At 48.3% G+C, this 27270-nt stretch overlaps 2 protein-coding genes across 3 annotated transcripts in view; both read right to left on the bottom strand.

The window, feature by feature from the left end:
- Nucleotides 1-1129: 1129 nt before the first annotated feature.
- Nucleotides 1130-15604, bottom strand: LOC118214591 (ribose-phosphate pyrophosphokinase 2). 2 transcript variants are annotated; one of them, XM_035394677.1, is made up of 7 exons: nucleotides 15318-15604; nucleotides 9020-9203; nucleotides 6042-6140; nucleotides 4466-4590; nucleotides 3114-3287; nucleotides 2161-2320; nucleotides 1130-1556 (listed from the first exon to the last, which is right to left on the bottom strand). In XM_035394677.1, exons 1-7 carry the CDS (start codon nucleotides 15437-15439, stop codon nucleotides 1464-1466), a joined length of 957 nt encoding a protein of 318 aa, XP_035250568.1. In that variant the 5' UTR covers nucleotides 15440-15604; the 3' UTR covers nucleotides 1130-1463. The 2 variants fall into 2 exon arrangements, with proteins under 2 accessions (XP_035250568.1, XP_035250569.1); XM_035394678.1 differs by lacking the exons at nucleotides 9020-9203; nucleotides 15318-15604 and adding an exon at nucleotides 8938-8983.
- Nucleotides 15605-20546: 4942 nt separating this feature from the next.
- The window catches only part of LOC118214420 (FERM and PDZ domain-containing protein 4-like), an 89024-nt gene continuing 82300 nt past the window's right edge, over nucleotides 20547-27270 (bottom strand). The window contains 5 exon segments of the mRNA XM_035394344.1: nucleotides 20547-23702; nucleotides 24124-24542; nucleotides 24544-25174; nucleotides 25842-25980; nucleotides 26676-26858. Coding sequence (XP_035250235.1) covers nucleotides 20575-23702; nucleotides 24124-24542; nucleotides 24544-25174; nucleotides 25842-25980; nucleotides 26676-26858 — 4500 coding nt within the window. The 3' untranslated portion in view covers nucleotides 20547-20574.

The following is a 27270-nucleotide window of genomic DNA, read 5'->3' as shown; positions in this document are numbered from 1 at the left end:
CATGTTCACAGCCCTCCAGAGGAACCTGTGTGAAATAAATGCAACTTCTCAAAAGTTATTCTCATACTTTTATTGTCATAGAAAGACTTTGGAAATATTTTGGGGAAAAAATAATCTGAAAACGCTTTGTTTGTGTGGAACGGTTTCTGCCTTGTGCTGATGAATGGAGTAGACAGAAACCCTGAAGGAAACCTTATCCATAAGAGGACCCCACCCACCCCCACCAGGGACATCAGACACCTGAAATGTGACCTTATAGCAAGGATTGTGCATACACCTTTTACTACGCGAAGCAAGGATTCGACTATAAATCTCAGCATATTTTTAAAGCTCGAAAAAAAAAAAACCCTCTCACTGTAGTTTGCTCATGATCATCAAAGCACAGAAGAAATCTATGAACGAGCAATATTCTATTAAAAAAATATTACATCCAACCCTGAAAAAGTTAGAAGCATATGCCGAGAAAGAAAATTAAAAGGCTTTACTTGTTGCACTTTTTAGCATGTTAACATAATGCTTGAAAAAAAACCCCAAAAAAAAACCTTTTAATCAAAAAAAAAAAAAAAGTACACACAGCTGATGTTAATTTGTCAAGTAATAACTCTGTATATGTCTACATACTATGGTCAGAGTGCGTATGGTCATAATTCTGATCCCTTCCCAGCTCATGGGAAACGTTTCACGGGGAACAACCTAGAGATTAAACAGGGAACCGGACACGTACCTCTGTGCAAATTTCTTTACTAAATTAGCGTGGGAAAAATTAGCCCCAGCCAATGGAAATGCTCAAATACCCTCACACAGTGTCACCTGACGTCCCCCTCTGCGGTTTAAACGCTGTGCTGGAACTGTTTGTGCAGTCTCATACTTTACTGTGTCATTTACTTATTATTATTATTGTTATTATTATTATTATTATTATTTTCATTATCATTATTGTTATTATTATTAATAATAATAATAATAATAATAATAATAATAATGATAATAATAATTACATTTAGGAGTCGCTACAGTGTAAGGGTACCAGAGCATGTCCACGGACTCTAACCCTCAGAAGAACCCCCCCCTCCCCCCCCATTCTGATAAACCTGCTGTCCAGAAATCCCCATATCATAGCAACCATTCATAAAAACCAAATCTTACTTTTTACTTAAGGGAATTATAAATTTACAGTGCCTTTACAATGCGGTACAAATAATAAGTCTACAAAACTCTGGATTTGGGCAACATTTGGACATTTTGAGTTTCGGTGCTAAGGAACATGTATAATAAGAAACAAACAAAAAAAAAAAAAGAAATCTGTAATATAAATAGGTGGTGATCCACTAGGGGAAACGTCAATGGAAACAGTCAGTCACATGGGAACCTCCCACCAATGGGCTCGATTTCAGCCAGGGAGGGCTAAACTGGCCACGAGCCAACCGGCCAATCGGGAGAGAGCACCGCCCACTTTCCCTCCCTCACAACGGCACGTGGCTGAAGAGGTAGGACACGGACTCTCCGTTGTGAGTTCTCCGGATGGCTTCAGCCAGGATCATGGATATATCAATGACCTAGACGGCAGACAGACAAACAAACAAGCAAACAAACACTGTAACACTCAGTCCTGTCACATCAACATTAACAGCCTATTCCCCATAGGCCATAAAACATGTTTCTGTCTTCATCATAGCAAAGCTTAATCATAGCGAAGCTGAATATCGATATGTAATTTCACCAATACCGTTTCTTGTCAGACTTTAAAGACCGAAGTGGCACGTTTACAAATGCAGTTCATTTGGAAATATCAGTGCATAATACACTGCCATAATTCATAATTCTTCACGGGCAGCACCCTCCTGGAGCCTCCTTACTGTTAGGACACCCTGAAATCCCCCTACACTTAGCAGGACACCCTGAAATGCCCCTACACTTCCTGTTGGGACACCCTGAAACCCCCCTACACTTCCTGTTAGGACACCCTGAAATGCCCCTACTCTTACTGTTAGGACACCCTGAAATACCCCCGCACTTCCTGTTGGAGCACTCTGAAATCCCCCTACACTTCCTGTTGGGGAACCCTGAAATCCCTCTCCACTTCCTGTTGGAACACTCCGAAATCCCCCCACACTTCCTGTGGCCCACACCCCGTTCACATGGGCGGTGCGGAAGCGGTACCTGGATCTTCGGGCACTGCCTCATCTTCTCCTCCTGGGGGATGGTGTTGGTGACGACCACCGCCTCGAACGGCGCGTTGTTTATGCGCGAGATGGCCGGGCCGGAGAAGATTCCGTGAGTCAGGATGGCGTAGGCTTTAGTGGCTCCGGCAGAAATCAGCCTGCACAGACAGACAGACAGAGAGAGAGAGAGAGAGAGAGAGAAAGACAGGCAGACATTACATTACACTACATTACAGGCATTTAGCAGACGCTCTTATCCAGAGTTACTTATACAACTTCTTACACAGCATTTACATCGCATCCATTTATACAGCTGCATATATACTGAAGCAATGCAGGTTAAGTACCTTGCCTTTGGGTTACAAGACCAGCTCCTTACCCATTATACTACACTGCCGGTTGCCAGACAGACATACAGACAGGCAGGCGGGCGGGCGGGCGGGCGGGCGGGCGGACGGACGGACGGACGGACGGACAGGCAGACAGGCAGACAACTTACATGCTAATTATAGCATAGGGCAGCATACATTTTATAAGAGGCGAGAACAATGTTGGTTCATTAGGATACAACGGTTCATGTATAAAAACTGAACGGTTCTGTTCACTACCCACGGTTTGGGTCGCATGTGTTCGGTTCGCTCGCTTCAGAAATCCGCTATCAGTCTAGACGTGTTTTTGAAACGGGCACTCGCAACTGTGTGTACTATCGTGTATTTTTGTGTTAACGATGATAACGGCTATGAAAAAGGTGGTGGATGAAATGACGTGTGAGCAAGCACTGCTTCGCCAATTCGCCGAATCAGCGCCATCAATCCGACTGTTGCTACGGCGGCGGTTTCTCGCGCCCCGTTTCCCTGGCGACCCGTTTCCCTGGCGACCCGTTTCCCCGACAACCCGTTTCCCCGACAACCCGTTTCCCCGACAACCCGTTTCCCCGGCGACGTCACTCACTTGTCGGCGGCGTGGCAGATGGTGCCGCAGGTGTCGGCCATGTCGTCCACCAGGATGGCCACGCGGTCCTTCACGTCGCCCACCAGCACCATGCGGTCCACCTCGTTGGCCTTCTTCCTCTCCTTGTGGATGAGCGCGAACTCCACGTTCAGCCGGTCGGCGATGGACGTCACGCTGAGGCACGCAGAAGGGAAAAAAAAAAAAACTCCACCAATCAGAAGCGAGCGGGCTGTCTAATCGCAGATTAGCGATGTGTGTGACTTTAAAGCCACGTGTATGTACACAACCGACTGAGCAAATTAAGGTGCAGCAGCAACGTCCCTGTAGGACAGGTGTTCAGGTTCCTAAGGACACCAACACCCATGGCTTGATGCCTATCCTCACCAAAATTCTCCACTGCTCATCAAACACAATCCTCAAGCAAAACACACGAACAGGCCTAAAAATGACACCATGAAAGTCAGTGTAAACCATCTCTGTTCCTGGAGATCTACCATCCTGAAGGTTTTCATTTAAACCCTAATTTGGCACACCTGGGTCTGCTAATTAGCAGCTCAACAAATATCTCTAGCTATTGAATGAGGTGTACTTTGTTAGGGTGAGAATTAAATCCTACAGGACGGCAAATCTCCAGGAACAGGGTTGGCTACCACTGGTGCAAGTAGTACACTGATTAAGCTGAGTGAGCTGTTGCCCTCTAGTGGCTGAATATGGCCATCGCAGAAGCTGAGCGAGAGATCAATTTTTTTGATCTCTTTTTTTAGAACCGAGCAGCGCAGGTATGTGCTCCAGTTTCAGCAGAAAGTATCAGAACATACAATATTCACTCGCTGTCTCAGAACTGCCATGATTCTGTACAAAGAAACTGAACAAGGGCTGCAAGATTTCACATCACCAAGGAAGCTCTGAAACAGTACAGTCCACGCACAAGATGAGATGCACACACACACACATACACCCATGCACTCACACACACGCACTTGCGCACTGACACACATACACTCATGCACTCACACACATGCACTCGCGCACACGCCCAAAATGGCAGATTTATTGAAATTTTTACCGAACAGACCGGAATCAAATGGAAAGGTGGAGAATTCGTGGGAAACTGAGTTCAACTTTAAAGCCGGAAAAGGAAGAGAAAAAAAGAAGAAGCGAAAGAGGAGAAAAAAGACAATGGCAGAGAAGGGCAAAGACTTGGGGGTAGTGGAAGATGAGAAGAGAAACTGAAGGGATTTTGAGGTCCATGATTCCCCCCCCCCCCCCCCCTCAGATGTGGCGGCGGTACGGGTCGTCAGATCCCCGGGGGGGAGGCGGGGCGGCGGGGGGGGGGTCGGAGCCCAGCGTACCGTTTCGCGCCGCCGGCGTCCGGCGACACGATGATGCAGTTCTTCCATTCCGGAATGTTCTCCCGGATCCACTGCAGGACCGCGGGCTCGGCGTACAGGTTGTCCACGGCGATGTCAAAGAAGCCCTGCGGAGACGGACCGGGGGGGCGTGAACACCTGAGCGCACGGACCGGGGGGGCCTTAACACCTGAGCACACGGACCGGGGGGCCTTAACACCTGAGCACACGGACCGGGGGGCCTTAACACCTGAGCACACGGACCGGGGGGGCGGGGCCTAAACACCTGAGCACACGGACCGGGGGGGCGGGGCCTAAACACCTGAGCGCACGGACCGGGGGGCGGGGCCTAAACACCTGAGCGCACGGACCGGAGTGTAAACACCTGAGCGCATGGACCAGGGGGGCCTTAACACCTGAGCGCACGGACCGGAGTGTAAACACCTGAGCGCACGGACCGGAGTGTAAACACCTGAGCGCACGGACCGGGAGGCGGGGCCTAAACACCTGAGCGCACGGACCGGGGGGCGGGGCCTAAACACCTGAGCGCACGGACCGGAGTGTAAACACCTGAGCGCACACGCGTGTGCATATCGCTCAGGAGCCAGAAGAGCGGTGATCTGTGATTCGACGATCTGCTCGTAATCTCTCGTCAGTGTCCCCACTTTTGCCTCCAGAAAATAAGGGTGATAAGATCATTCTGGTGCTCTGTTCCAGAGAGCTGCTGTAGTACTGAAGCAGATGGGATATTTCAACTGCATTAAAAAAAAAAAAAAAAAAAAAAAAAAAAAAAAGATTTAAAAGATGGGTTAATATTTGGGTAATGCCGAGGGGATACGATATTAAGGTTGTGGGATATTCAGAGCCAGGTGTCACATTTGGTGGACAGGTGTGATGTATAGTAGGGTGGGGTCAGCATTCAACATAATGACCTCCTGTAGATCGTTTCTGGTAGGTCCGGCTGTCCATTATTCGGTCCACGGAGTCACAGCCACAGAGTCAACAGGTGAAAGAACATGCAGGTTTAGGTCACCCAGGGAGATAACCACATATGATATGGTGTATCATTCAGTGATATTTAGCATCTACATAAAGCCTGAAAAGGGCCTAAACAGCTGAAACAAAAGCTAATCAGCCGGCAAAGGGAAGCGATACAACTACAGGTGAATCAAGAGCTGGTACTGAAGACCTCAAATGTCCCAGTTCTGAACGCGGAACGTCCCAACACAGCGAACTGAACACTGGCGGTGGTACTGTGCACAGCGCTGCTAGCCTGCGCAGCTGAAGCTCCAGAGAAGGGGTGGCCAGCCCTGGTCCTACAGAGCCACAGGGTCTGCTGGGTTTCAGTTTTCACCTTAAATACAACAGCCACTCAGACCAAAGAAACCAGGTGAGGTGAGTTATCTGTGGAATCACCTGTTTTAATGGATCAATTGAGTGGAGAGTAAAAACTAAAAAACCAGCACACCCCTGCGGCCCTCTAGGGCCCTCCCCTCCCCTCCCCTCCCCTCCCCCCCCTCGGCCCTCTGGGACCCCCCCCCCCCCCTCCCTCCCTCCAGGAGGACAGGGCCCGGCTCACCTGGATCTGGGAGGCGTGGAGGTCCATGGTGATGATGTGATCGGCTCCCGCCACGGACAGCATGTTGGCCACCAGCTTGGCGGAGATGGGGGCGCGACTCTGAAACACACGGCGGGACACTGAGTTAAAGGGGGGGGGGCGGGGGAGCGGCCCGACCGCGAACACCGCGACCTCAGCCCTGTGTGCGCCAAGCCTGGGTCGCACCATCTGCGCAACCCTGTCCCTGGAGATCCACCGTCCCCCACAGGCTTTAGCAAAGCACACCCCGTTCAACAGCGAGAGCGGGGCTGCCCAACCCAGTTACGAGGGACATGACTTCGGTCATTAAAATCATATTCATAAAAAAAACAGCAAGGTATAAAATAATGGACATGCCAGGAGGTGGAGGGGAGGGGAGGGGAGGGGAGGGGAAGGTGGTAAAGAAAAGTAAAGGAGTATGTGCTGTATAATACTAAAAATCAGTGTAAATAGAGCTCTGTGGAAAAATGACACAGGCATGTGCGGCAACTGTTTTGAATACACTGGAGCGTGCTGACAGGTACCGACTCCTGGGGCCTGTAGCAGAGCACTTACCCAGCGGACTCGGTAATCCTGCTTTGCGGCACAGGCTCTGGGCTATCTTAGTGAACTTACATGAAAAAGGTCAGTCAAATAATAGTATGGTTCTTTTGTGATATTTCATTATATCAAAGGCCGTATGCATGCAGCATATTTTATTAGAAGTAACCGCAGTACAGGAAACACAGTTACGAGCACACTGACACACTTTCTTTCCCTTCAATGCAACTGAACCTTTGTGGCTTTCAAACATCTTGCTTTGAAAGCGTGTGTGCGTTTCAGGACACCCTTTGCCAAACTGTAAACACGCGTGGCACTGTTCCGATAAGAGTCGACACAGTCGAGGGTAACTGGCCGGGTGAATGCTGACGTCACCCAAACCCTGTTACCCTGCAAACAGACGGGAGGACTTTGACCGCACACAGGCTTGCGACACAGTCAGTAGGTCACACTGAAGCCTGCTGTGAAACAGCGCAGAGCATTTCTGTGAATGGGGGCGAGGACACGCACCACTGCCCCGCCAGCCGAAAGAAAATACACATCTGTCAATTTTTACATTTGTGTCTTTACGAAAGCACTTCAAGTCAAGCTGACAAGGCGGCCATTTTAAGACTTTTAAACAGCCCGAGAGACTGGCGGAAAAGCAAGTCAATGTTTTCCTTGGAAGTTTTTCTTTTTTTTTTTCCTTTTTTGACCCCCCCCCAACCTCTGCATAGATGCAATGACCCCCGAGTCAAAGATAAAAAGCATTTCCCTGCTTCCTCATTTCCCAGCCCCCAGCTGCTCCATACAGAAGTCCTTCACTTCACCCGCTAAAGAGCTGCTTTTATTTTTTTTTTGAAGCCAGTGTTCTAGAACTCCACCGCTTTCAGTTACCAGCGGTGATTGTGACATCAGCATTAGAATGTTAAGAACATTCTAATCATACATTTGCGATCTCACACATTAAAGGGCTAAATAAACTGAAGCGTATTATTCATCATAAAAACTCACTGCATTCTGGTACTTTTCACGCTGGATAAGAGCGTCTGCTAAATGTCTGTAATGTAAGGTTTTCAAGAAAGCTGCACAGATGGAAGAGACGTATTTACAGACATTCAGTTCATGCGTTATTGTGTCAGTATTTTCACCTCACATTTTTTACGTATGCAATACCAATATGTATTTTCAACGCAAGTTCAACGTGTTCACAAAGATAAGCGAATGGTTCACAAATACTTCCTACAACGGGTCTCTTTGGACTAGAGTATTTCTGGAAAAGCCCCACCATCATAAACAGAGCTGCCATCAATAGGACTGTAAATATTACTGTAAAATATTACATATTTACTATGTATAAAAATATTACAATAAAATTTGATTGGCTGATTTAGCATGGCTATATATATATTTATACCCACACACATATACATATATACTGATATTTATTCCCATACCTATATAAATATATTTAGATATATATTTATATTCATACCCATATAAATACATTTATATATATGTTTATATTCATACCCACACATTAAGCAGCTTGCTGTCCCATAACTAGATATGGGGGGGGGGGAGAACACAGGGCTCCAGCCTCCGTTACAGACCCCCCCGCTGAAACGGGACGCCGAGCCGTGCGGCTCCATCGCATCGCACGGCGTAGCGCGCGGCGCTGGGGGGGCGACCCGCAGCCGGCTCACCGTCGCTTCGGCCCCCCAGCTCCCGGTTACACCGCCTTCACCGGTCACGAGCCAGCCAGGCACCTGCGCAGGGTAACCTCACCGCCGCCCTCTACGCCAACGTCAAGGACGTTGTTGTGAAAGCCTCAGGGAACGAGGGGGGGGGGGGCGGGGATTTAGGAAATTCCACCGTTTCACTCACAAGACTTTTAAACGTTTAGTTCAGTATTTTTTTTTTGTCCTTTTTTGCCCTCAGCTCGCACAAAAGGGTGAAGCTGCACGTCCTCCGACGGCGCAAAGCACGCTGGGACAGCTGGTGACACAAGGCCAGAAAGGACGGGGAACGTGGCGCGATAGCCAATCAGGTTACAGATGAGACGTGTAAATCTGGTCGGAGGACGTGTGGCTTCAACCTGATAATAACTCCACCCATCACACACAGCAGTGGGTCTCAAAGTATGGGGCATGCCCCCTGGGGGGGCGGGGGTATTGGGGCACAGACACAGAGAGGGGTGCGGGGAAAAAAAAGTCCATTAGAAACTTAAATTAAATAGTATCAAGGTGGAATCAATGATGGGGGGGGGGGGCTGACTGAAAAAGCCTGGGAGGGAATCATTAGGCCAAATATGGCAGAATTGCCCTGTGTTTAATATGTGCAGGTAAAAGGCAGTTACCTTGTCCTTCTTGTCCTGCCGGGCGTAGGGGAAGCAGGGGATGGCGGCGGTGTTTTGGGGAGGGGGTGGGGAGGGGGGTTACCTTGTCCTTCTTGTCCTGCCGGGCGTAGGGGAAGCAGGGGATGACGGCTGTGACGCGGGAGGCTGAGGCGATCTTGCAGGCGTTGATCATGATCAGCAGCTCCATCAGGTTGTCGTTGATCTCGCCGCAGCCGCTCTGCACGATGTAGACGTCCTCCCCACGCACGCTCTCGCCGATCTCCACGCTGAGAGAGAGAGAGAGAGAGCGGCGTGAGGTATTATACACACACGCACACGCACACACAGCACATACACACACGCACACGCACACACACACACAGCACATACACACACACACACACAGCACATACACACACGCACACACACAAACACAAACACACACACACACACACACAAACACAGACACACACACGCGCGCACACGCACGCAGACACATACGCACGCATGGACAGAAAAACACACACCCACGCAGACACGCATAGACACACACAGGCACACACGTGCACACACGCGCACGCATGGACACAGTCACACCCATGCAGACAAACACACACCCACGCAGACACACAAAAACAAACCTGTGTACAGACACACACACACAAAGAACGACACACACAATGATACTGTACATACAGACATTCAGTCTCGCGTACACACACACACACAGACACCACATGACCATACACAGTCTCAGTTGCAGCTCCTCCACCAAGGAGAAGTACCAAGTGCTCCTTTAGGCCAATGAGAGGGTACATTCAATTACCAGACTACTGCTCCATATTGACACATAAGACGACATTACATTTATTCCATAAAAGTGTCTCTGTGGAAAAACAAACAATACAACTGTTCAAAAACTCCAGAGAGAGATACTCTTATCTGTAATAGACCCCCTCCCACTGACCCACCAACATATTTCCTTTCTATCCTCTGTGTTCGCAGTAAGGGATGAACTTTCTCCCTGGAGTTAACACAGACACCAAAGCACTGACAAGCAGCTGGAGATGCAGTCTTTCAGAAAACGTAAAAATTAAATTTAGGTTTGCACACAGTGGTCACTGGAAATTCTGTGGATCTTGTTACAAAGTGTAGGGGGGGCAGGGTCTCCCAGGGTCATACTTTTGGCAAATGTGTCTAAACATCTGTCAATCTAGACCACGCGTGGGCAACTCCAGTCCTGGAGTGCCAGTTCAGGTTTTGCTGCCACCAGTTACACTGGCCCAATCAGCTAATTAGACATGAACACCAACACCGATCCACTCGAAGATCAGCCCACAATAAAACCGCTACAATACAGGCACAAGAATATTCATCAGCTGCTGCTCATATCACAGATTGTAGCTAAAAAATCAGATCACGTAAACGACTGGGCCAATTAAGTAATTAAGCGCAAGAACTTGGCCAGAAAACCAGAAGCAGACACGATCCCATTCCTGATTTACTAAGACATTTAGCATGTGCAAAACTTGTTAGCACACGCGAAGCCAATAACATGCCGAATGATTGGTGCAAAACCAATAACACGACCACTGATTGGTCACGGTATTTGCTTTGCACCAATAGTGGGTTGTGTTATTAGTTTTACATGCGCTGAAGGTCTCAGTAAATCAGGCGCTGTAAGCGATTTCCAGCCTTTCCTTTATTTAAAAAGACAAATGGGGAAAATTAGGGAAAAGTGCAGTGTGCAGTAGGACACTGGAGGATAAGTGGAAAGCAGGAAGTGATCGCCTTCCTAAACTCCCTTTTTTCAAATACGGCACAGCAGTGGCAGCTGCACACAGCCTCCAGGCGCTCGTAAATAACGCTAACAATGCCCTCCAAAAGTATGGGACCGGCAGAATTAATTTAGTTACTTCTGCTGTATGTAGGCTACTTAAGCCATTTGGATTTGAGATCAAAAGATGAATATGAATCGTAGACTTGATGCAGTTGTTGCATTTAGGGCTATGCAACCAAATATTAGACTTAATTGCTTAACTCATCCGTTCATCCGTTAACTTGCTTTTGCACGGCCGAAAATGCGCGAACTCGGCAGAAAAACAGCCGATTCCCTTCACATTTGTCTCATAGTCATAATCTTCCTTAATCTCAAATCAAAATGCCTTAAGAATATAGCAAAAAATAAGACGTCGCTCCCGTTCCCATACTTCTGGAGGGAATGGTATTTGTTGCCGATATGCAGGCCCCTGGTGTTTCAAAAACAAGATGGAATGGAATGCGTGGCTTCAATGCAGTATTAAGCAACTGATTCAGACTCTAACAAGTCTAAACATCCTTCCCTCTGAAGGGGGGGGGGGGGGGGGGGGACAAGCAGACCAATCAGCTCTCTCTGCACCGATTTCCACGAGAAGTTCACCAGTTACGCGATTGCTGAGGTGCTCCTGTGAAAAAGTAACTGGCCGGCTATTCAGCCATTTGCAACATGTAAGGTAAAGACCAAATTCCCAAATAGCTGTACGGTTGTACATAAATGAATGGTTGCTCAGACAGCATTTTTTGTCAACAATTTTTTTAATGATTATTTCTGTTATTAAACTGCCCCCCCCCCCACCCCCACCCGCGCCACAACTGGAGGAGAAAGACGAGATTACATACAATTCAACATTTGTAAACATCTGCACTTGTAAACTGTAAATCTGCTGACGTACTGCCAGACTGTGATCATATCACAGGAGGCAAAAGGAAGTCGTGCTGTGCTTTTTAATATTTAAGATAATATTAAAAAATACACTGAGCCATGCAGCCCTGCAAGCCTTCAATCAACCATTCAGTTTAGAGCAGTTAGTCCAGCTAAAAAAAAAAAAGTTTCCTGGATTTTTAGGGTAAATTTAGTTTAGAGTCATCCCGCAGCAGAAGAACCACAGAAGAAGAGAGTGAAACATCCACCCACAACATTTTACTTAGAAATGGCAACCACATAAGGCCAAGACATGGTCACTGTGGAGCATTCCCAGACTGCATGAGCATGCATAACCGATATCCGCCTCTGTGCTGTACAAGCCAGGCAGACTGGGTCCTCTACCGCTCTCATTTCTAATCTCCTGGAGGGACAGAATACAGTGTGCCAATTTAAAATGGATTAGTTGGTGTGCCAGTTTTTTGGGGAAAGAAAAAAATAAAAATAAAATAAAAAATAGTCAAACAGTAATCCAAACTGCCTGAGACACTGGGGTTCTTTAGCACCCTGTATGGCACTGATGTGACTGGGACAGGCTTGACGTTACAGTCCCCCAGTTAGCTACATGCACACACATGTGGATGTGAAACTTTCTGTGAGTCAGAAGGTGACTTCACAGCCAGGAAGGGCCGAAGGGCTGAACTGCAGTCCAAAAGTGCAGCCTGTGAACAAAGCACTGACCCTACAACTGCTGCATAGACAGCAGCCCATCATACCCACCCTTAACAGTCCCTGCTGAGTGCGGGTACATTACACCAACCAGGATGTGAATGCAAAGGGGCAAAAGCATGTCAGAAGAGGGGTGTTTTCCCAAACAGGAGTTCACCTATGTTATAGTGGCTGGGTATTTTAAAAAAATAAATCATTTACAAACTCTATCCCATCGTAAGAGAGCTGGTAATGATAATACCTCCAAAGAGGGAGATATTTTTAGATAGTTTCTATTTATACATTCATATATACATATATGTGTATGTATGTGTGTTTATATATATATATATATATATATTAAAAGTACAGAGAAGGCAGATATAAATGATATGGATTAGATTATTCAATTTCAACAGGCATTTTCCCAGGATTGTGGGCTCTCAGGAGGAAAAGTTAACTGCGTAGCTCACAATCGAAAGACTCAGTAATAAAGCTGGACATTTGTAAGCGCAAAATGTGTGTGTGTGTATCTATATACATATACACATACATACATACACATACATTTTGGAAAAACCAGTTCAGCAAGCTGGGGTAACAGCTTGAAGCAGAGCAGAGAAACTCGTCTCACAAATCCATTTTCTTTATTTAAAAAAATAAATAAAAATGAAAAACTCCACAACAATCCCGCAGTGCGCTTCCTGTGGTTTCCTCTGGCCTTACGACTGGACACTGGGGTATTACGCAACCACGGCTGGGCCAGTCAAGCACAGAGACGCACGTGATGCGTCCATTACATTCTACATAATAAAGCGATCTTTGAAAGCACAAGGCATTTTCGACTGAATTTTATGGTGTCACTCCGTTCTAACTGTCCAAAAAAATGCTTTTTGGGTCCATTGCCTTCTGACGGCACACGTGTATGGAAATGGCAATATAAAATGTGCAACTTGTTCAGTACAGAACACAGGGCTAAAACCAAATGCACAACCAGCACACAGAAGGACGCATTTCACATCTGACAGTCAAGAACGAAGGTTTGTGCGATTGATTCCGTTCCATTCCATTCCAGCCAAACTCCAAAGGATACGCAGCAACTGCAACCGACAGTCTGGTGCGTGGGCTTGTGGGTGCATTAATGACCTCATCTTCCATGTGACCTTTCTTAATTTTTACAGGAAATGCAAGATAAAATGTGTCAGTCTTTGGGACACTGTGTGACCTGCAAGGTTGCACAGTAGTAGCTCCCTGCTCAGATCCAATTGAGGGGGTAGGCTCACAGACTTCAACTGTGTTACTGTAGAAGCAAGACTAGTCATGAATCAATTGCAATAAAATAGTTCTAAAATATCTGATATTTCAGTCTCTTTACCTGTCTGACTAAATTAAATGTGTGTGAAGGAGAAATAAATGTTTTGTTGTCCACTGTTTTCTGAAAAGCAGCAGAATCCTATCCACTCTAGGAAGTGCTCACAGATGTGGGTGGAAATGCTTGGCCACTCTTTCCCCTTCAGTGTCAACACCAAACTGTAAAAGTCCTCAACAAATTATTATTATTATTATTACATACCACACAGCTGTTGCTAGCAGGCCACACTATGGGTCACAGATAGGACAGTGTGAACAAGCGCATAACTACAATGGATCTCCTTACAATTTAGACATAATTACTGAAATTGTGAGAGGAGATAGTGATGGATCTACTGGACTAGTTAAAGTGAAACTGTAACAATTTTGACCAGAAAATTCTTCTGAAATATCAGGGAAATATAAAACAATCCTTTATAGGCGCACTTTGCATGTGGAAAACATGGCCTGGCCGTCTACATTCTCAAAATGCATTGCCATTAATACAGAAGACTGGATCAGCATATGTCAAAGCTCTTTCAGACTTGCATTAGTTTTGCATTGAAATGCAGTTATTCTGTCAAATATGTTCTCGGCTTAGATTTGCAAGAAAAATCATGCTTCGAATAAACTCCATTCAAACCGCTCCTGTTTTATGCATTTCTAAAATGCACTTCCGTCCTGTCCTATAGTTTCACAACCAGCATTGAAATGGAGGTTGCAGAAAAAACACCCACCAAATACGAGTGTGCTTTCTCGCCTGCATAGAACACAGGATGATCAGGTGAAACTAATAAACTCGGCCAGACTTGCATAAGAATAGCAAAGTATTTAACATCCCGTTGCCTAATTGCAGCCAGACTTCGAAGAACAATTTACTAACTGACTTCCGTGTCAGAAACCCAATCGTCCGGACCCCGTTGTTTATTAGCGAGACACTACAAAGGGACGTCTTCAGTCTACATGGAGGGAAAAAACATTTAATGACACCCCAAGTACGCTCCACCCCTAAACCTGATCCTGTTAACGTCAGCTACTCACGGTTCCCGCTATGCACTAATGTTACTACCAACGGAAAAAAACTACACGAATGATGATATCCCATGCTGGCTACCTAAAATGTGGCATATCACGAACACAACAGAAACCGCAGACTTTCTTCCTCCACAATTACAAATTTCGTAAACGTAAGTTTTTAGTTTACCGAAGCAAGGTGTTAGCCAGCAAGCTAACGAGTAACTCTGGCTCTGGCAAATCACGTGCTTCCCAAACGCTGTCTAGTTTAGCTTCATTTGCTAACAAAATGGATAGAGCTAGTAGCCTACTTGCTGCATCTGGCAACTGCGTTAGCAAGCTTACGTGTTGAAGCACACCTGGAAGCAACACGATCGCATAAATCCAGGCAGCATAAAGAAATGAGGCATAATAAGCTGCTTCGAAATAGCTAACAGACTTTATGTTCAACGAAACGCTACACATCACGCGTTCGTAAGCAGCTGGCTAGTTTGCTCACAGCCAGTATGTTCCCGTGCATTTGTTAGCTCGATAGCCTCGTATGTAGTTATAGTAATACACAACATAGTCAATGGCAGAATACTTCGAAGGAGTACGGCATAACTGCATAAAGTCAAGCATCGTGTATTAGAATGCGTTTTGTACTTACCATGTTTCTTGGTTGCTGAATTTCTTCGTAATCACTTTTCCTAATTCCAAACCGAGTCTGTCAGCCACTTTCTGTGACAGATCATGGTGCGAGCTTCCGCTGAACAAAACGATATTTGGCATGGCAGCGGTAACCGTGCTACCGAAATGTTTCTGTCTTAAATTCGGTCAAATCTTCTTGGGTGGAATGTGTACGTGCAGACAAGAGCTAATGTTCTCGCATACTCACTGGGACGGCAAAGCTGCGTGCTCCAAATTCTAAAGGAAATGATGCGCCGGACCTGCCCATTCCCCCTCCCCTTACGTCACAGTCAATAGAGTTGTAACAGGGAGCCACCTAAAATGAAATCAACGACGCATGATTCACGGTTATGGTACACGAATGAACGTTGGGTAGTGGGGAAAGATGGAGTACATTGCAGTGAATAAGGGATTCGCCTGCTGGACATTGTATCCGTGCCGTAGAGTTGGATTTCTGGTTGGATTATAGATAACTAGCAATTTTATGGCTCCCCCTGTAAATGACTAAACTTAGGGGTGTAACTAGGCAGCTGTTTAATAGGTGACTTAGTTGATGCGCCAGTCTTAACGACTACTTGTATTTGTATTTTTATTTATTTTTATTTTTCCATAGATTGCGTTGTTGCCGTTCTCGTTGTTAGTGTTAATCAGTTTAACCACCAGGGTCCAAGTTGAACTATGCGGTTGTTCCCTGTACTTGGACCGGTACTTCTCTCTAGGGGTTTCGTCATACTTGTTCCTGGTTATGGTTATACACTTTGTTGTACGTCGCTCTGGATAAGAGCGTCTGCCAAATGCCTGTAATGTAATGTAATGTATGGCTGATGCTTCAATAAAAAATATCACTTGCCATTACTGTGCTTACAGTTGAAAATATGTACCACTGTAATGTGGCCAAAAATCTTAAAGAAGGATACCTGCAAAGTGTGTGTGTGTGTGTGTGTGTGTAGGTTTCCACATCAAGACTTACAGATAATTAGCTACAGATAAATTCATAAATCAAATAATTACATTCAGGCTGTCTTGCATATGATTGAGGATTATTCTTTTTATTCTTATTATTTCCATATATAAATATGTCTTCCTTGCCCGTGCCTTGTTCAGAGTCCTGATTAGGCAATGGTATAATGGTCCTCTTTCACTCTTATAATTAATTACAATTAAATTAATTAATGGGAAAATGCCAATAAAAACAACAACAACAATAATAATAATGAATTTCCCTCCAAAATAAATCACAGCTTAGATTTTATTTTTTAATGTGCAAATAAACTAAGCAGGATGAGTAATGAGCCATATTATATGCTACAAAAATCATAAAATAATATTTCTTCATACTAATACAATTGTTAGAGGAAAAAATTAACAAGTATTTTATTTAGCAAAAAAAACAAATGTCACCATTTTTCACACCTCTAATAATTACATTAAATAAAATCCACCATAAATAAACATGCTACTTTTTAAGTGTATCTGAAGTTAGGGAACATTTGTGGCCTCACATGAGTTCTTGTTTCACTGGGGTATAAAAATGAGGTGACACACATGTAAAATCACTTTCGGGGAAAGGCAAAGAACTCATGAGGAAACCAAACAAAGGGTTGCTGACCTTCACCATTCAGGAGATCCATCCATCCATCTATCCTTTATCTAACCTCGCTTGTTCCTGGTCAGGGTCAGGGGGTGGGGGGCCAGGGTTAGGGGGTGGGGCTCTGGAGCCTATCCCAGGAAAGGAATACATAGCGGGCTTATAAATATGCATGTCTTTGAGGAATGCACACAGGACAGGTCACCAGTCCATCTCAGGGTACACACATGGTTCACTCACACGCACACAGGCAGTGTAGACTTTCCAGTTAGCCTAACGTGCATATCTTTGGACTGTGGGAGGAAACTGGGGTACCTGTAGGTACACAAAGGAAAACGTTCAAGCTCCACAGAAGGGTCTGGGCAAGGATTCAAATCGAGGACTTTCATTGCTGTGAGGTGACAGTGGTATTCCACCATTAGGTCAATCAGGCCGCGCAAGAAGGAGTTTCTAGGTTTGAGCCTCGCCTGGCCAGAACTCTTGCTGTGTGGAGTTTGCATATTCTCCCCGTGTTTGCGTGGAGTTTGCATGGGGAAAACAGGCGTCTGCTGAGGGCAATCCAGAAACATCTGGAGTTTGCTAAATGGTATTGGATCGTGGTCTGAAACATAAAAAAAAAATATTTTTTATTAGCAGTTACCATTTAAAATTCAGCCTACACCCTATGGTTGTGCCACACCACCCATCAGGACATTTTTGCTCTTCACAAACGGTGACATTTTTCAAACCCGAAAAGTGATCCATGTTGAAATGTTAGAATTACTGAAATACTGCAGTTATCGGCCCGAACAAACTGTCCAGTTATACAGAGGTTGTTTTTATTTCTAGGAAGAGGATGCGCAAAGTATTAAATACCTTGCGTAGAGGATGCTAAAATGACTGTGTAAACCCAGTTCTCTTTAAAAGTTGTGTGGTAAGAGGCCAGGCGTGCTTAACATTGGTGAGCAATGAATGTTAACATGGTAGCTGTAAATAAAGGGTGTTAATGTGAGATTAAGGACACAGGATTACTTTGGTTTCATTTATCAGTGGGTCAAAATAATCTAGCCATTAGTCTTATCCCCCACCCCCACCCTGGTTGTGCAGTTTGTTTGTTTGTTTAGTCACCCCGCTAAATATCACATGAAATCGATGTGTTAACTACATGAGCGTTCATGCTGAAAGCATCTACAGTGTGATGAATGTTTCAGAAAACAGAAAATCGTGTTGCATCATGGTGCTCCTTCTCTTAAGCCATAAAGTGGGACAGAAGAGTGTATCAAATCAGTATGGATAGGAAAATAAGACACTGCTGGATCAACTGCTTAAACGTATATTTCACCAGTTTCTTATTCTATTCACATATTTAGCATGTTTTCATGGAACATTAATTCCTAAAGATCCTGATTCAAAATGTACAAAAAATGGTGAAGATGTTCTCTAATACCATACATATGAACCAAAGTATATAAAACAACTTTTTTTTTTTGTTGAATAGCTTGTGTTGAACTGTAATGCCGAAGTGTAATGTTAACTATTTTTATTTATTTTTTTTAAGTCAGGATCCAAAACCAATATTGGCTAATTTATATGTTTAGGCATAATCCCCTAAAATTAATATAACACTGGGATAATTTGTGCTGTGTCTATAGCCTCATTTCACAGCTGAATGCTGAGTACAACAGCTGTCTGGAAAAAAGATGCTTGACGGGAAGATCTCTTTTAAGAAGCCTCACACACAACTCCCAATAAGACAACTGTGGACAAAGAAGAGAAACAGAAACCAACATTTGAGATTCTGTAATCATGATCCTTTACTTAATAATGAAGCATAATCCAAAATTTAACTCAGTGTGAATAACAGTAAAAAAGGAGACAGTAATATGGTGTAGACACATACACAGTTAATTATTTTATACTTTCAGACAGAGGGGTACAGTATATCTAACCTATAACGTGCCAATTTGTGTTAAATCCTAAAGTGGAGTTGATTTGACCTCTGAATTTGTACGGTATACATTTTATAATCTCCTCAATTCCAAAAATGTACTCCTTGATTGTAATTCAAATTACAATTTAACCCAGAAACAACATGGGTCATACAGGGTCAAACAAGTTTCTGTTGTTTTTTTTGGTTGAAAATTAGTTTGTGGAAAAGTGTTGTACTTTATCAATAATAATAATAATAATAATAATATGAACTTGACTGCAGCTCTATGTGTAAATTAATGGAGCACTGTACCCATTCTGTCCCAGACCACTCAAACAAATAGCAGCAGAGCTATTATTTACCAAAAGGGGGCAGCACTGAGTCCAACAAGAAGAGGGCAGTCTGATGACTTCATAGTAGTCATTCTAATTTTCATTTAGTAATTTTTTGTTGTTGACAGTATTTCAAGTATTAGTATGGGTATTTTGAGCATAGGTAAATCTGGTATTTTGAGCATAGTAAATTAATAACCATGGTACATTTGTGACCATGACTGTAGTGCAGAAAAGAATAATAGGATATAGGATCGCTATATCCAATCAGACAGCTTTGTTTTACCAATATCCTTGGTGCATGATAAGCCAGAGCCCTTCCGTTAACTTATAAATTATAATTGTGCTATTCTATTATTCTAAACACAAATATGCACATTGTGATGATAAACTGAAATATTGCCAGCCAATTCAGTTATATTTCTAGATTAATAATTATTCAGAAAGGATTATATATCCTAGGCCCTTCACAAATATACATATGCTATAATCCATGAAGTTTTAGATATTACCTATAATTTAAGACGTCTGTTTGAATTATGGTAATATTACAGGTAAATCAGTTATTTCACAATGGAGGTCAAAGTCAAGACCGAAGTGGGAAAAAACCAAACAAGAATTACATTAAAAAAAGAACAAACAGTGACCTATTTTTTTAAAGGTCTTGCTCAAGAGTGGGGATTTTCTCTGGAAATTTGGCTAAAAAAACAGAGTGAAATAACTGTTAATGGACACAGAATTTACATTTGAGATCAACGTAATATATGAAGCAAAAATTCAAAGTTAGCTGATATTTAAATCTAAATGTTTAATACTAAAAAAATAAATCTTATGAACAAAAGTTTTTTTAAAATTATATCCATTTTCCATCTGTTTGGTAGTGTCATATGCATACATTTATTTAATGATATATACATAATTCCTATTGTTTGCTTCCTTAAAAAAAATCAAAATCACAATGAGATATTTTTCAAATCAATGTAAAAATTACAACACAAAGCAATATTTATATCCATAAATGTGCAAAATCATATTCACAATAAACCTCAGCAGTGCAGTTTTTTTTTCTACACTGCAACAGGTGAAAGCATTTTAACAGATCAACACACTAGAGACATAAGGAATTATCTGTGGTCTTACTATTTACCCTGCTTTCTAAAGGAAGAGGATTTTTCTTGTTCTCGATAATTATAATTATGTAACAGTATATAATTCTTTTTTTATTTATTTTTTTTACATATGAAACAAACGTATTCACAGGAAGTTTAATTACAGTGGTTCGTACTGCGTGGGGGGAGGGGGGGGGAGTAGGCCCCGTGTATCGGAGTATGGCTTTGATTTTTTTTTTTGGAGGGAGATGGGGGGTGGGGGTGAGGTGGGGTGGGGGCAGTGCGTAAAACAGGCGCGTTCACTTGCTGAGGAGCGTTTTGAGCGAGCGCGTCAGCGCGTTGACGATGGCGGACATGCTGCTGGAGTGGCGCGCCAGGGCGGTGACGCTGTGGTCGCTGGCGGCTCCGCCCACCGCGGCCTCCGCGGCCTTCAGCAGGCACATGTAGTTCATGACGACCTCGTCGACCTTGGCGACGACCTCCCGCTGCCGGCCCCCGCCGCCCCCGGCGCCCACGCAGCGCACCAGCCGCATGCAGGCCTCGATCAGCCGGCACAGCACCTGGAAGCTGCAGGCCAGCGCCAGCAGCATCTCCTCCCCGCTGCCGTGCGCCAGCGCCATCCTGCGGCAGGCCCCGCCCAGCTCCCGCGACTCCGCCGCCAGGAGGTGCTTGTAGCAGGACAGCTCTTCTTCGTTGGTTTCGTTGTCGGCGACGATGGCGGAGGCGTCCGCGCCCTCGCCCCTCCCCAGGCTGGAGCGCACAAGGGCGATGAGCTCGCTGGCGTCCCGCCGCGCGGCCGCGAAGCTGGCGGGGGAGGAGTAGGCCCGGTCCTTCAGCGCCTCCACGCGCGCCAGCCTGGCCGCGAAGCTCATGGTGTTCAGGTCGGCGTCGCGCTGGCGGCCGGCGGGGTCGGCGTCCGGGGGGACGGGGCCCTGGGGCTCCTCCCACGGCCCGTCGCAGGACGGCGGGCGGGACCGCTGGCCGGCTCCGCGCCGCGGCTCCCCGTCCTCCTCGTCCTCGTCCACCGTGCTCTTCTTCTTCAGGAAGCAGTAGCGGAAGGGCCCGTGGCACCTCCAGGTGCCGGAGTCCGCTTTGGGCAGCGCCCGCAGCTGCTGCTTGGCGTCCTTCGGCACCGGGAGCACCACGGAGGCCCTCCTGCCGTCGCCGCCACCGCCGCTCACCGACCAGCAGGGGGCGTGCGAGCTCACCGAGCCCTGGGAGTGGCTCTTGGACAGCCTCTTCCCGGCGGGCCTCTTCTGCGGGCGCGGCTCGGCGGACTGGGAGAAGGGCAGGCACCGGCCGGCCAGCGCGGCCCTGCTCCTCTCGAACAGCGCCTCCACGCTCCCGGACAGCGTGGCGCCGCTGCTGGCGCTCCTCCGCAGCGTCCCGCCCCTCCTCCTGCCGCGCCGGAGGCTGCCCCCCACGCCGGGGTCGCCCAGGTCGCCCAGGTCGCCCAGGTCGACGTAGTCCCAGCTGGGGCCCGGGGGGGGGGGCGCCCGGACGCAGGAGTCGTGTTTCGGGAGGTCCGCGGACTCCTGCTTTGGCGGCGGTGGCGGTGGGGGGGGGAGCTCGGCGGCGCCGGCGGCTCTGACCTGCAGAGAAAAGGCGGGAGGCGCGTCTCCTCTCGGCGGCCCCTCCGGCTGTGCGCGAGCTACACTAGGGACGGCAGAGAAACAGACAGAATCGTTAAGCGTCTCCCCGGCAACGCGCCGCGCCCTGCGCTCGGCCCTGGGGGGCGCGTCCCGCCCGCTCGGGGGCGGCGGCCGCTCCGGCTCGCCGCCGTCGAGTGAGCCTCTCCTCTCGTTACCGTCGGTTACGTCAACGCTGCTGCTGTTTACGGGTCGCTGAGCATGCAAGTCAGGACTCCTCCCGGACTCGAGCGGCAGGGTGGCGGAGTGGTACAGTCGGGGCCCTTTGCTTACTCTGGGCCCCACTGGCGGGGTCTCAACGGGGGACACACAGGACGGCATGCAGGGGTACCTCGCCAGCGTGTTATAGTTAGTCCTAACGAAGTCTAGCAACAGCGGGTTCAGACCGGCATGCTTCTTGTTGTCTCTCTTGTCGCTGTTTCTCCAGCTGCCCCCCGGGACCCAGTGCTGGAGCTGCCCCCCCTGATGCATCTGACTTACGGTCAGGTAGTTTATCAGCTGCCTGTAAGCCTCACCCCCCTCCTTTCGGTTATTCTTAGCGCATGCTTGCCTCGCGTACCGGTCGGCTGAAAGGCTACCCCGGTTAGCTGTACCTGTGGTCTCTTTGATCTTAGCGGTCCTGGGGGGGGCGCCGCCCTCGCGGCCGGGGACGAAGGGGGCGTCGGGGCTGGCGGCGGCGGCAGCAGCGGCGTGCATGTTCGGCAGCACCCTGTGGAGGAGGGCGGGGTCCGCGCTGGGGTGGGGCTCCTTGCCCGGCGGGCCGTGGTGGCGGGGGGTGCCGTGGGCCCTGTCGTCGGGGACGCCGCGGGGCGAGCCCAGCGGCGTGGCGCAGCAGCTGCTGCCGGCGGTGGCGGTGCTGCACGCGGCGTCCAGCGAGGAGCTCTGGGAGCTCTGCAGCGAGTGGAGCCCCTCCCCCTGCAGCGACGAGATGCGCTTGGCCAGGTGGTACTCGCACAGCCGGGCCACCGCCTGCTCGGCCAGCGGCGGCTTCCCCTGCTGGAGCTCCGCCCCCCCGGCCCCCGCCCCCGCCCCCTCCCGCGGGACAGCCCCTTCCCTCGCCCCCCTGGAAGTGGCTCCGAGGGTGTCTTGTGTCAGCTCGCCACTGGCGGGAGGGACCGCGTGCCCGTTGGACGGCCCCGGGGCGGGGCCCTCGTCCGCCGAGCTCTCGGGCACCCGCTGCCACCGCTGGGCCTTCTCGCGGAAGGCGGCGCGCTCCAGGTGGAGGTGGGCGTGGCGGGCGTCCCTGGAGCTGAAGGTGTTGTACTTCCCCGCCGCCAGGCGCTCCTCGCCCCTGGGCTCCGGGGTCCGGGCCTGCCGCCGGCCCGCGCTGCCGGTCCTGCTCGGGGCGGGGCGGGGCTCCCCCGCCCTCCCGCGACGGGCCCTCAGCAGCGAGCCCATCGGGAACTTGCCGAAGTAGTCGCTCACGGACTTGGTCTCCATGGTCTCGGGCTCCATCTCGATGTCGTCCGAGTGGAGGATCTGCTTGGAAGGCACGGCTGCTGCTGCTGCTGCTGCGGACGAGGAGGAGTGAGGCTCCGGCGCCTCCTGCTGGCCCGGAGGACCGCGCGGTTCGGCCGCGCAGGGCGAGACGGGAAATTCGGTCTTCTCCTCCAGGAGCGGCTGGTAGCCCTCGGCGGTGGCCAGGAACAGCCGCATGGAGTCCCCCGAGAGCCTCTGGGCGGCGGTCAGCTCCGAGCTCTCCGTCATTTCGGACGAGTTCGTCTCGTTCCCGGAATCTGAAGACGACTCGGGGCTAAAACCCCGAGATATCGCTACACCTGCGTGCCACGGAAAGACAAACAAGCTCATCATTAACCACGTCCAAGGCACTCTTGCAGACATCTGTCTTTAAAGCGAAACGCATTTATTTATACAAAAATAATGAGGGCTTGAAATGCATCGTTCCTTGATGATAAACAAAACAGGCAAAATGAAAAACGAGAACAAGAAAATGAAGATGCGATCCACAGAATGAACAGGCAAAAAAATAAAACAGGCAAAAATGAGAGAATGAGTTCCAATTTAATATAAATGATGAAGAACAAAATGCTCACACACAGAACTTAAAAACGCAGGATGATGGGCGGCAGCAGCGGGGGGGCGGGCGATGAAACAAATGTAAACGGGGGGGGGGGGGGGGGGGGGGGGCGTGCGGCACAGCGAGGCGCTAATGGATGAACGTCACGATGGTGTAAGAACCTGCGCTACTGTCCGACTGCGGGAGCGGCGGCGGCTCCTCGGACGCGGCCAGGGCCTCCAGGGCCTGCAGGGTGGACACCACCGCCTGGTCCAGGGCGCGGTCGCCGCTGCCCTCCCCCTGCGTGGGGACGGCGTCGATCAGCGACACGGGGATATCGTCCCGGGCACCCGCCCCCGCCCCCGGCCCCGCCCTCGCCCCCGGCCCCGCCCCTGCGGCCCTGGCCTGCTGCTGCTGCTCCTCCTCGTCGGAGCTGTCCCGGAACCCCGGCGGGGGGGCGGCGATGGCCATGTTGAGGGAGTGCAGGAGCACGTCGTCGTCCTCCTCGTCGTCGTCGCCCTCCGGCGGCGGGAGGGACGTCAGGTCGATGATGTCCTCGCTGGAGCCGGAGAGCGCCAGGAAGGTGGCGCGGCCGGACTCGCCCGCCCCCCCCCGCCGTCGTCGCCGCCCCCGTCGCCGCCGCCGCCGACACCGCCGCGTCCTCCTCGCAGCTGCCCTCGTCCTCGTCCTCGGCGTCGTCCGTGGTCTCCGCGTAGCAGATGTCCCGCAGCAGCGGCTCCTCGATGCCCTCCGCGTTGCCGAAGATCTTGGCGTCGTCGATGTTGCTGTAGATCGGGTGGGAGCCGTACTGGAACCCCTCCCCGTCCCCCGAGGGGCCCAGGGCCTTGAAGTCGTCCAGCATCTCCGGGCTCTCGTCCATCAGCCTTTGGTACCCCAGGTTCTGGGGGTTGATGGCGTCCAAGGGCGGCTCCCCGAAAATAAAGGACACCTTGGCACTCCGGGGGGAGTCCTGGGGCTGCTGACTTGGCACAGACAGAAAGTGTGCGCTTCTGGTCCCTCTGTCCGTCCGCTCTCCTTCCTGCAGAGCATGCTGGGACTGCTGCTGCTGCTGCACCTCTGTGATAGGAACGGGGGCGACGTCGTTCTCGCTCGCCGCGAACTCCTCGTAGGGGTCCGCCCGCCGCGTCTGAACCTCGTCCCCGCCTCCGCTAAACGAGGTGCTGTACGTCCACTCGATGGCCTCCAGGCTAAACTTGCCCCGCGGATCCAGGCCTAAAACAGTCAAACAAATATAAAAAAGTACATAACATATATTGCATATATTGCTTAAGACATTGGCTTAAGTTGACATTGACTTAAATTGCCATTGTCTTATGTTCACATTGACTTAAGTTGGCATTTACTTAAGTTGACATTGTCTTAAGTTAACATTGTCTTAAGTTGCCATTGTCTTATTTTGACATTGTCTTAAGTTTACATTGACTCAAGTTGGCATTGGCTTAACTTGACCTTGACTTAAGTTAACATCGGCTTAAGTTGACATTGACTTAGGTTGACATTGTCTAAAGTTAACATTGTCTTAAGTTAACATCGTCTTAAGTTGTCATTGATTTAAGTTGACCTTGACTTAAGTTAACATTGGCTTAAGTTGACATTGACTTAAGCTGACATTGTCTAGAGTTAACATTGTCTTAAGTTAACATCGTCTTAAGTTAACACTGCCTTAAGTTGACATTGCCTTAAGTTAACATTGTCTTAAGTTGACATTGCCTTAAGTTAACATTGTCTTAAGTTAACACTGCCTTAAGTTAACATTGTCTTAAGTTGACATTGCCTTAAGTTAACATTGTCTTAAGTTGACATTGACTAAAGTCCATTTTTCTCCACCGGCATAGCGCTGTGTTTGGGAGTAGCGCTGTGTTTGGGAGCGCCAGCCCACCTGAGTCCATGCTGCCCGTGTTGCTGCTGGCGGCCATGTTGAAGATGGAGCGGCGAGAGTCCACCAGCAGCCTGTAGTACCCCGCTGTCAGGCAGGCCAGGTTCATGGCGTCACCGGACTCCATTATCAGGGTGATGGGCTGAAACAACGTACGAACATCACAGCAGTCATTCAGCAGTGCAATTACAGCCTTCTTCCAGGGGCTCAGAAATAAATATCTCAACTAGGCTTTCAAATAAAGGTGAAAAATCGATCCAAAATATAACGACCCAAATCACAGGTATGAAAATGTAGTCCTGAAAGGCCACACAGTGACTGCTGGCTGTCAGGGTGATTTAGCACCTGGGATTCATTTAAGGTATTAATTGGCTAAGTAATCCTTGGTCCCAAGGCCTTAATTGGCTGCTGAAGGGAAGCCACAAATACCTGTAGACCTGAAGGACTGGAGAGCTTGACACCTCTGGCCTAAAATGCATTCCTTCCAATGCCACTGTAACTCTGCTATTAAATCTAAGTCTTCAATTGCACGTTGCTAGTCAAGAATGACAAGGCAACACACACTCAGTCTATATGTGAATATTGTACAACGCTGAAGTTGGCCCCCGATTTAACAAATTAATAGCCTTTGCAAACACGTAAGGAAGACCACGAAACCGTCCAATCGTATAACGCAACCGATTTAAGGTGGACCGGAATTTTTGAACGGGAGCCAACTTCAGCATCGTGAATATTATACTGTACACAAACGCCGGAGGTTTCCAGGCCGGGGGAATAAGCCTGCAGGGCTTAGCGGCAGGGCGGCGGGCCCGCTTGCTCGCGCTTGCTCGCGCTCACCTTGACGTCCAGGACGTGCAGCTCCACCCGCACGTTGCTCTCGTCCTCGGTGAACATCTCGATGCGGTTGACGTGGCTGAAGTCGGCCAGCAGCGCCACCAGGTTGGTCTTGGTGTTGATCACGTGGCTGATGCCGTACCTGGGGCCCAGGAGCAGGGTGACCTCGGTGTGCTTCTCCCCCTGCTGAGAGAGAGAGGGGGGGGGGGGTGTGTTTAGCAGTTGTCTATGACCATGAAATGCACTTTTTGTACGTCGCTTTGGATAAAAGCGTCTGCCAAATAAATGTAATGTAATGTAATGTAATGGGGGAGAGAGAGAGTTAGATATAATATAGTGTGTATATTAGTTTACAGGTTGTATAGTTGATTTTTTATTTTATTATTTATTAGTGTTTTTATTATAATTAAAAAAAAATTTTTTGTTATGACTGTTGACTCTTGCTTTGGCAACACTGTGCATGTCATGCCAATAAAGCACCTTGAAATTTAAAATTGAAATTGATAGAGAAAGAGAGATAGAGAGGGGAGAGAGGAAGAGAGGGAGAGGGTGTGTGTGACAGAGGGAGAGGGTGTGTGAGAGAGAGAGAGACAGAGAA

This window comes from Anguilla anguilla, chromosome 15 (genome assembly GCF_013347855.1).
Source record: "Anguilla anguilla isolate fAngAng1 chromosome 15, fAngAng1.pri, whole genome shotgun sequence".
In the NCBI taxonomy this organism is placed as follows: domain Eukaryota; kingdom Metazoa; phylum Chordata; class Actinopteri; order Anguilliformes; family Anguillidae; genus Anguilla; species Anguilla anguilla.
Note: the sequence above shows the minus strand (reverse complement) of the source record. Positions and strands in the feature narration are given on the sequence as shown.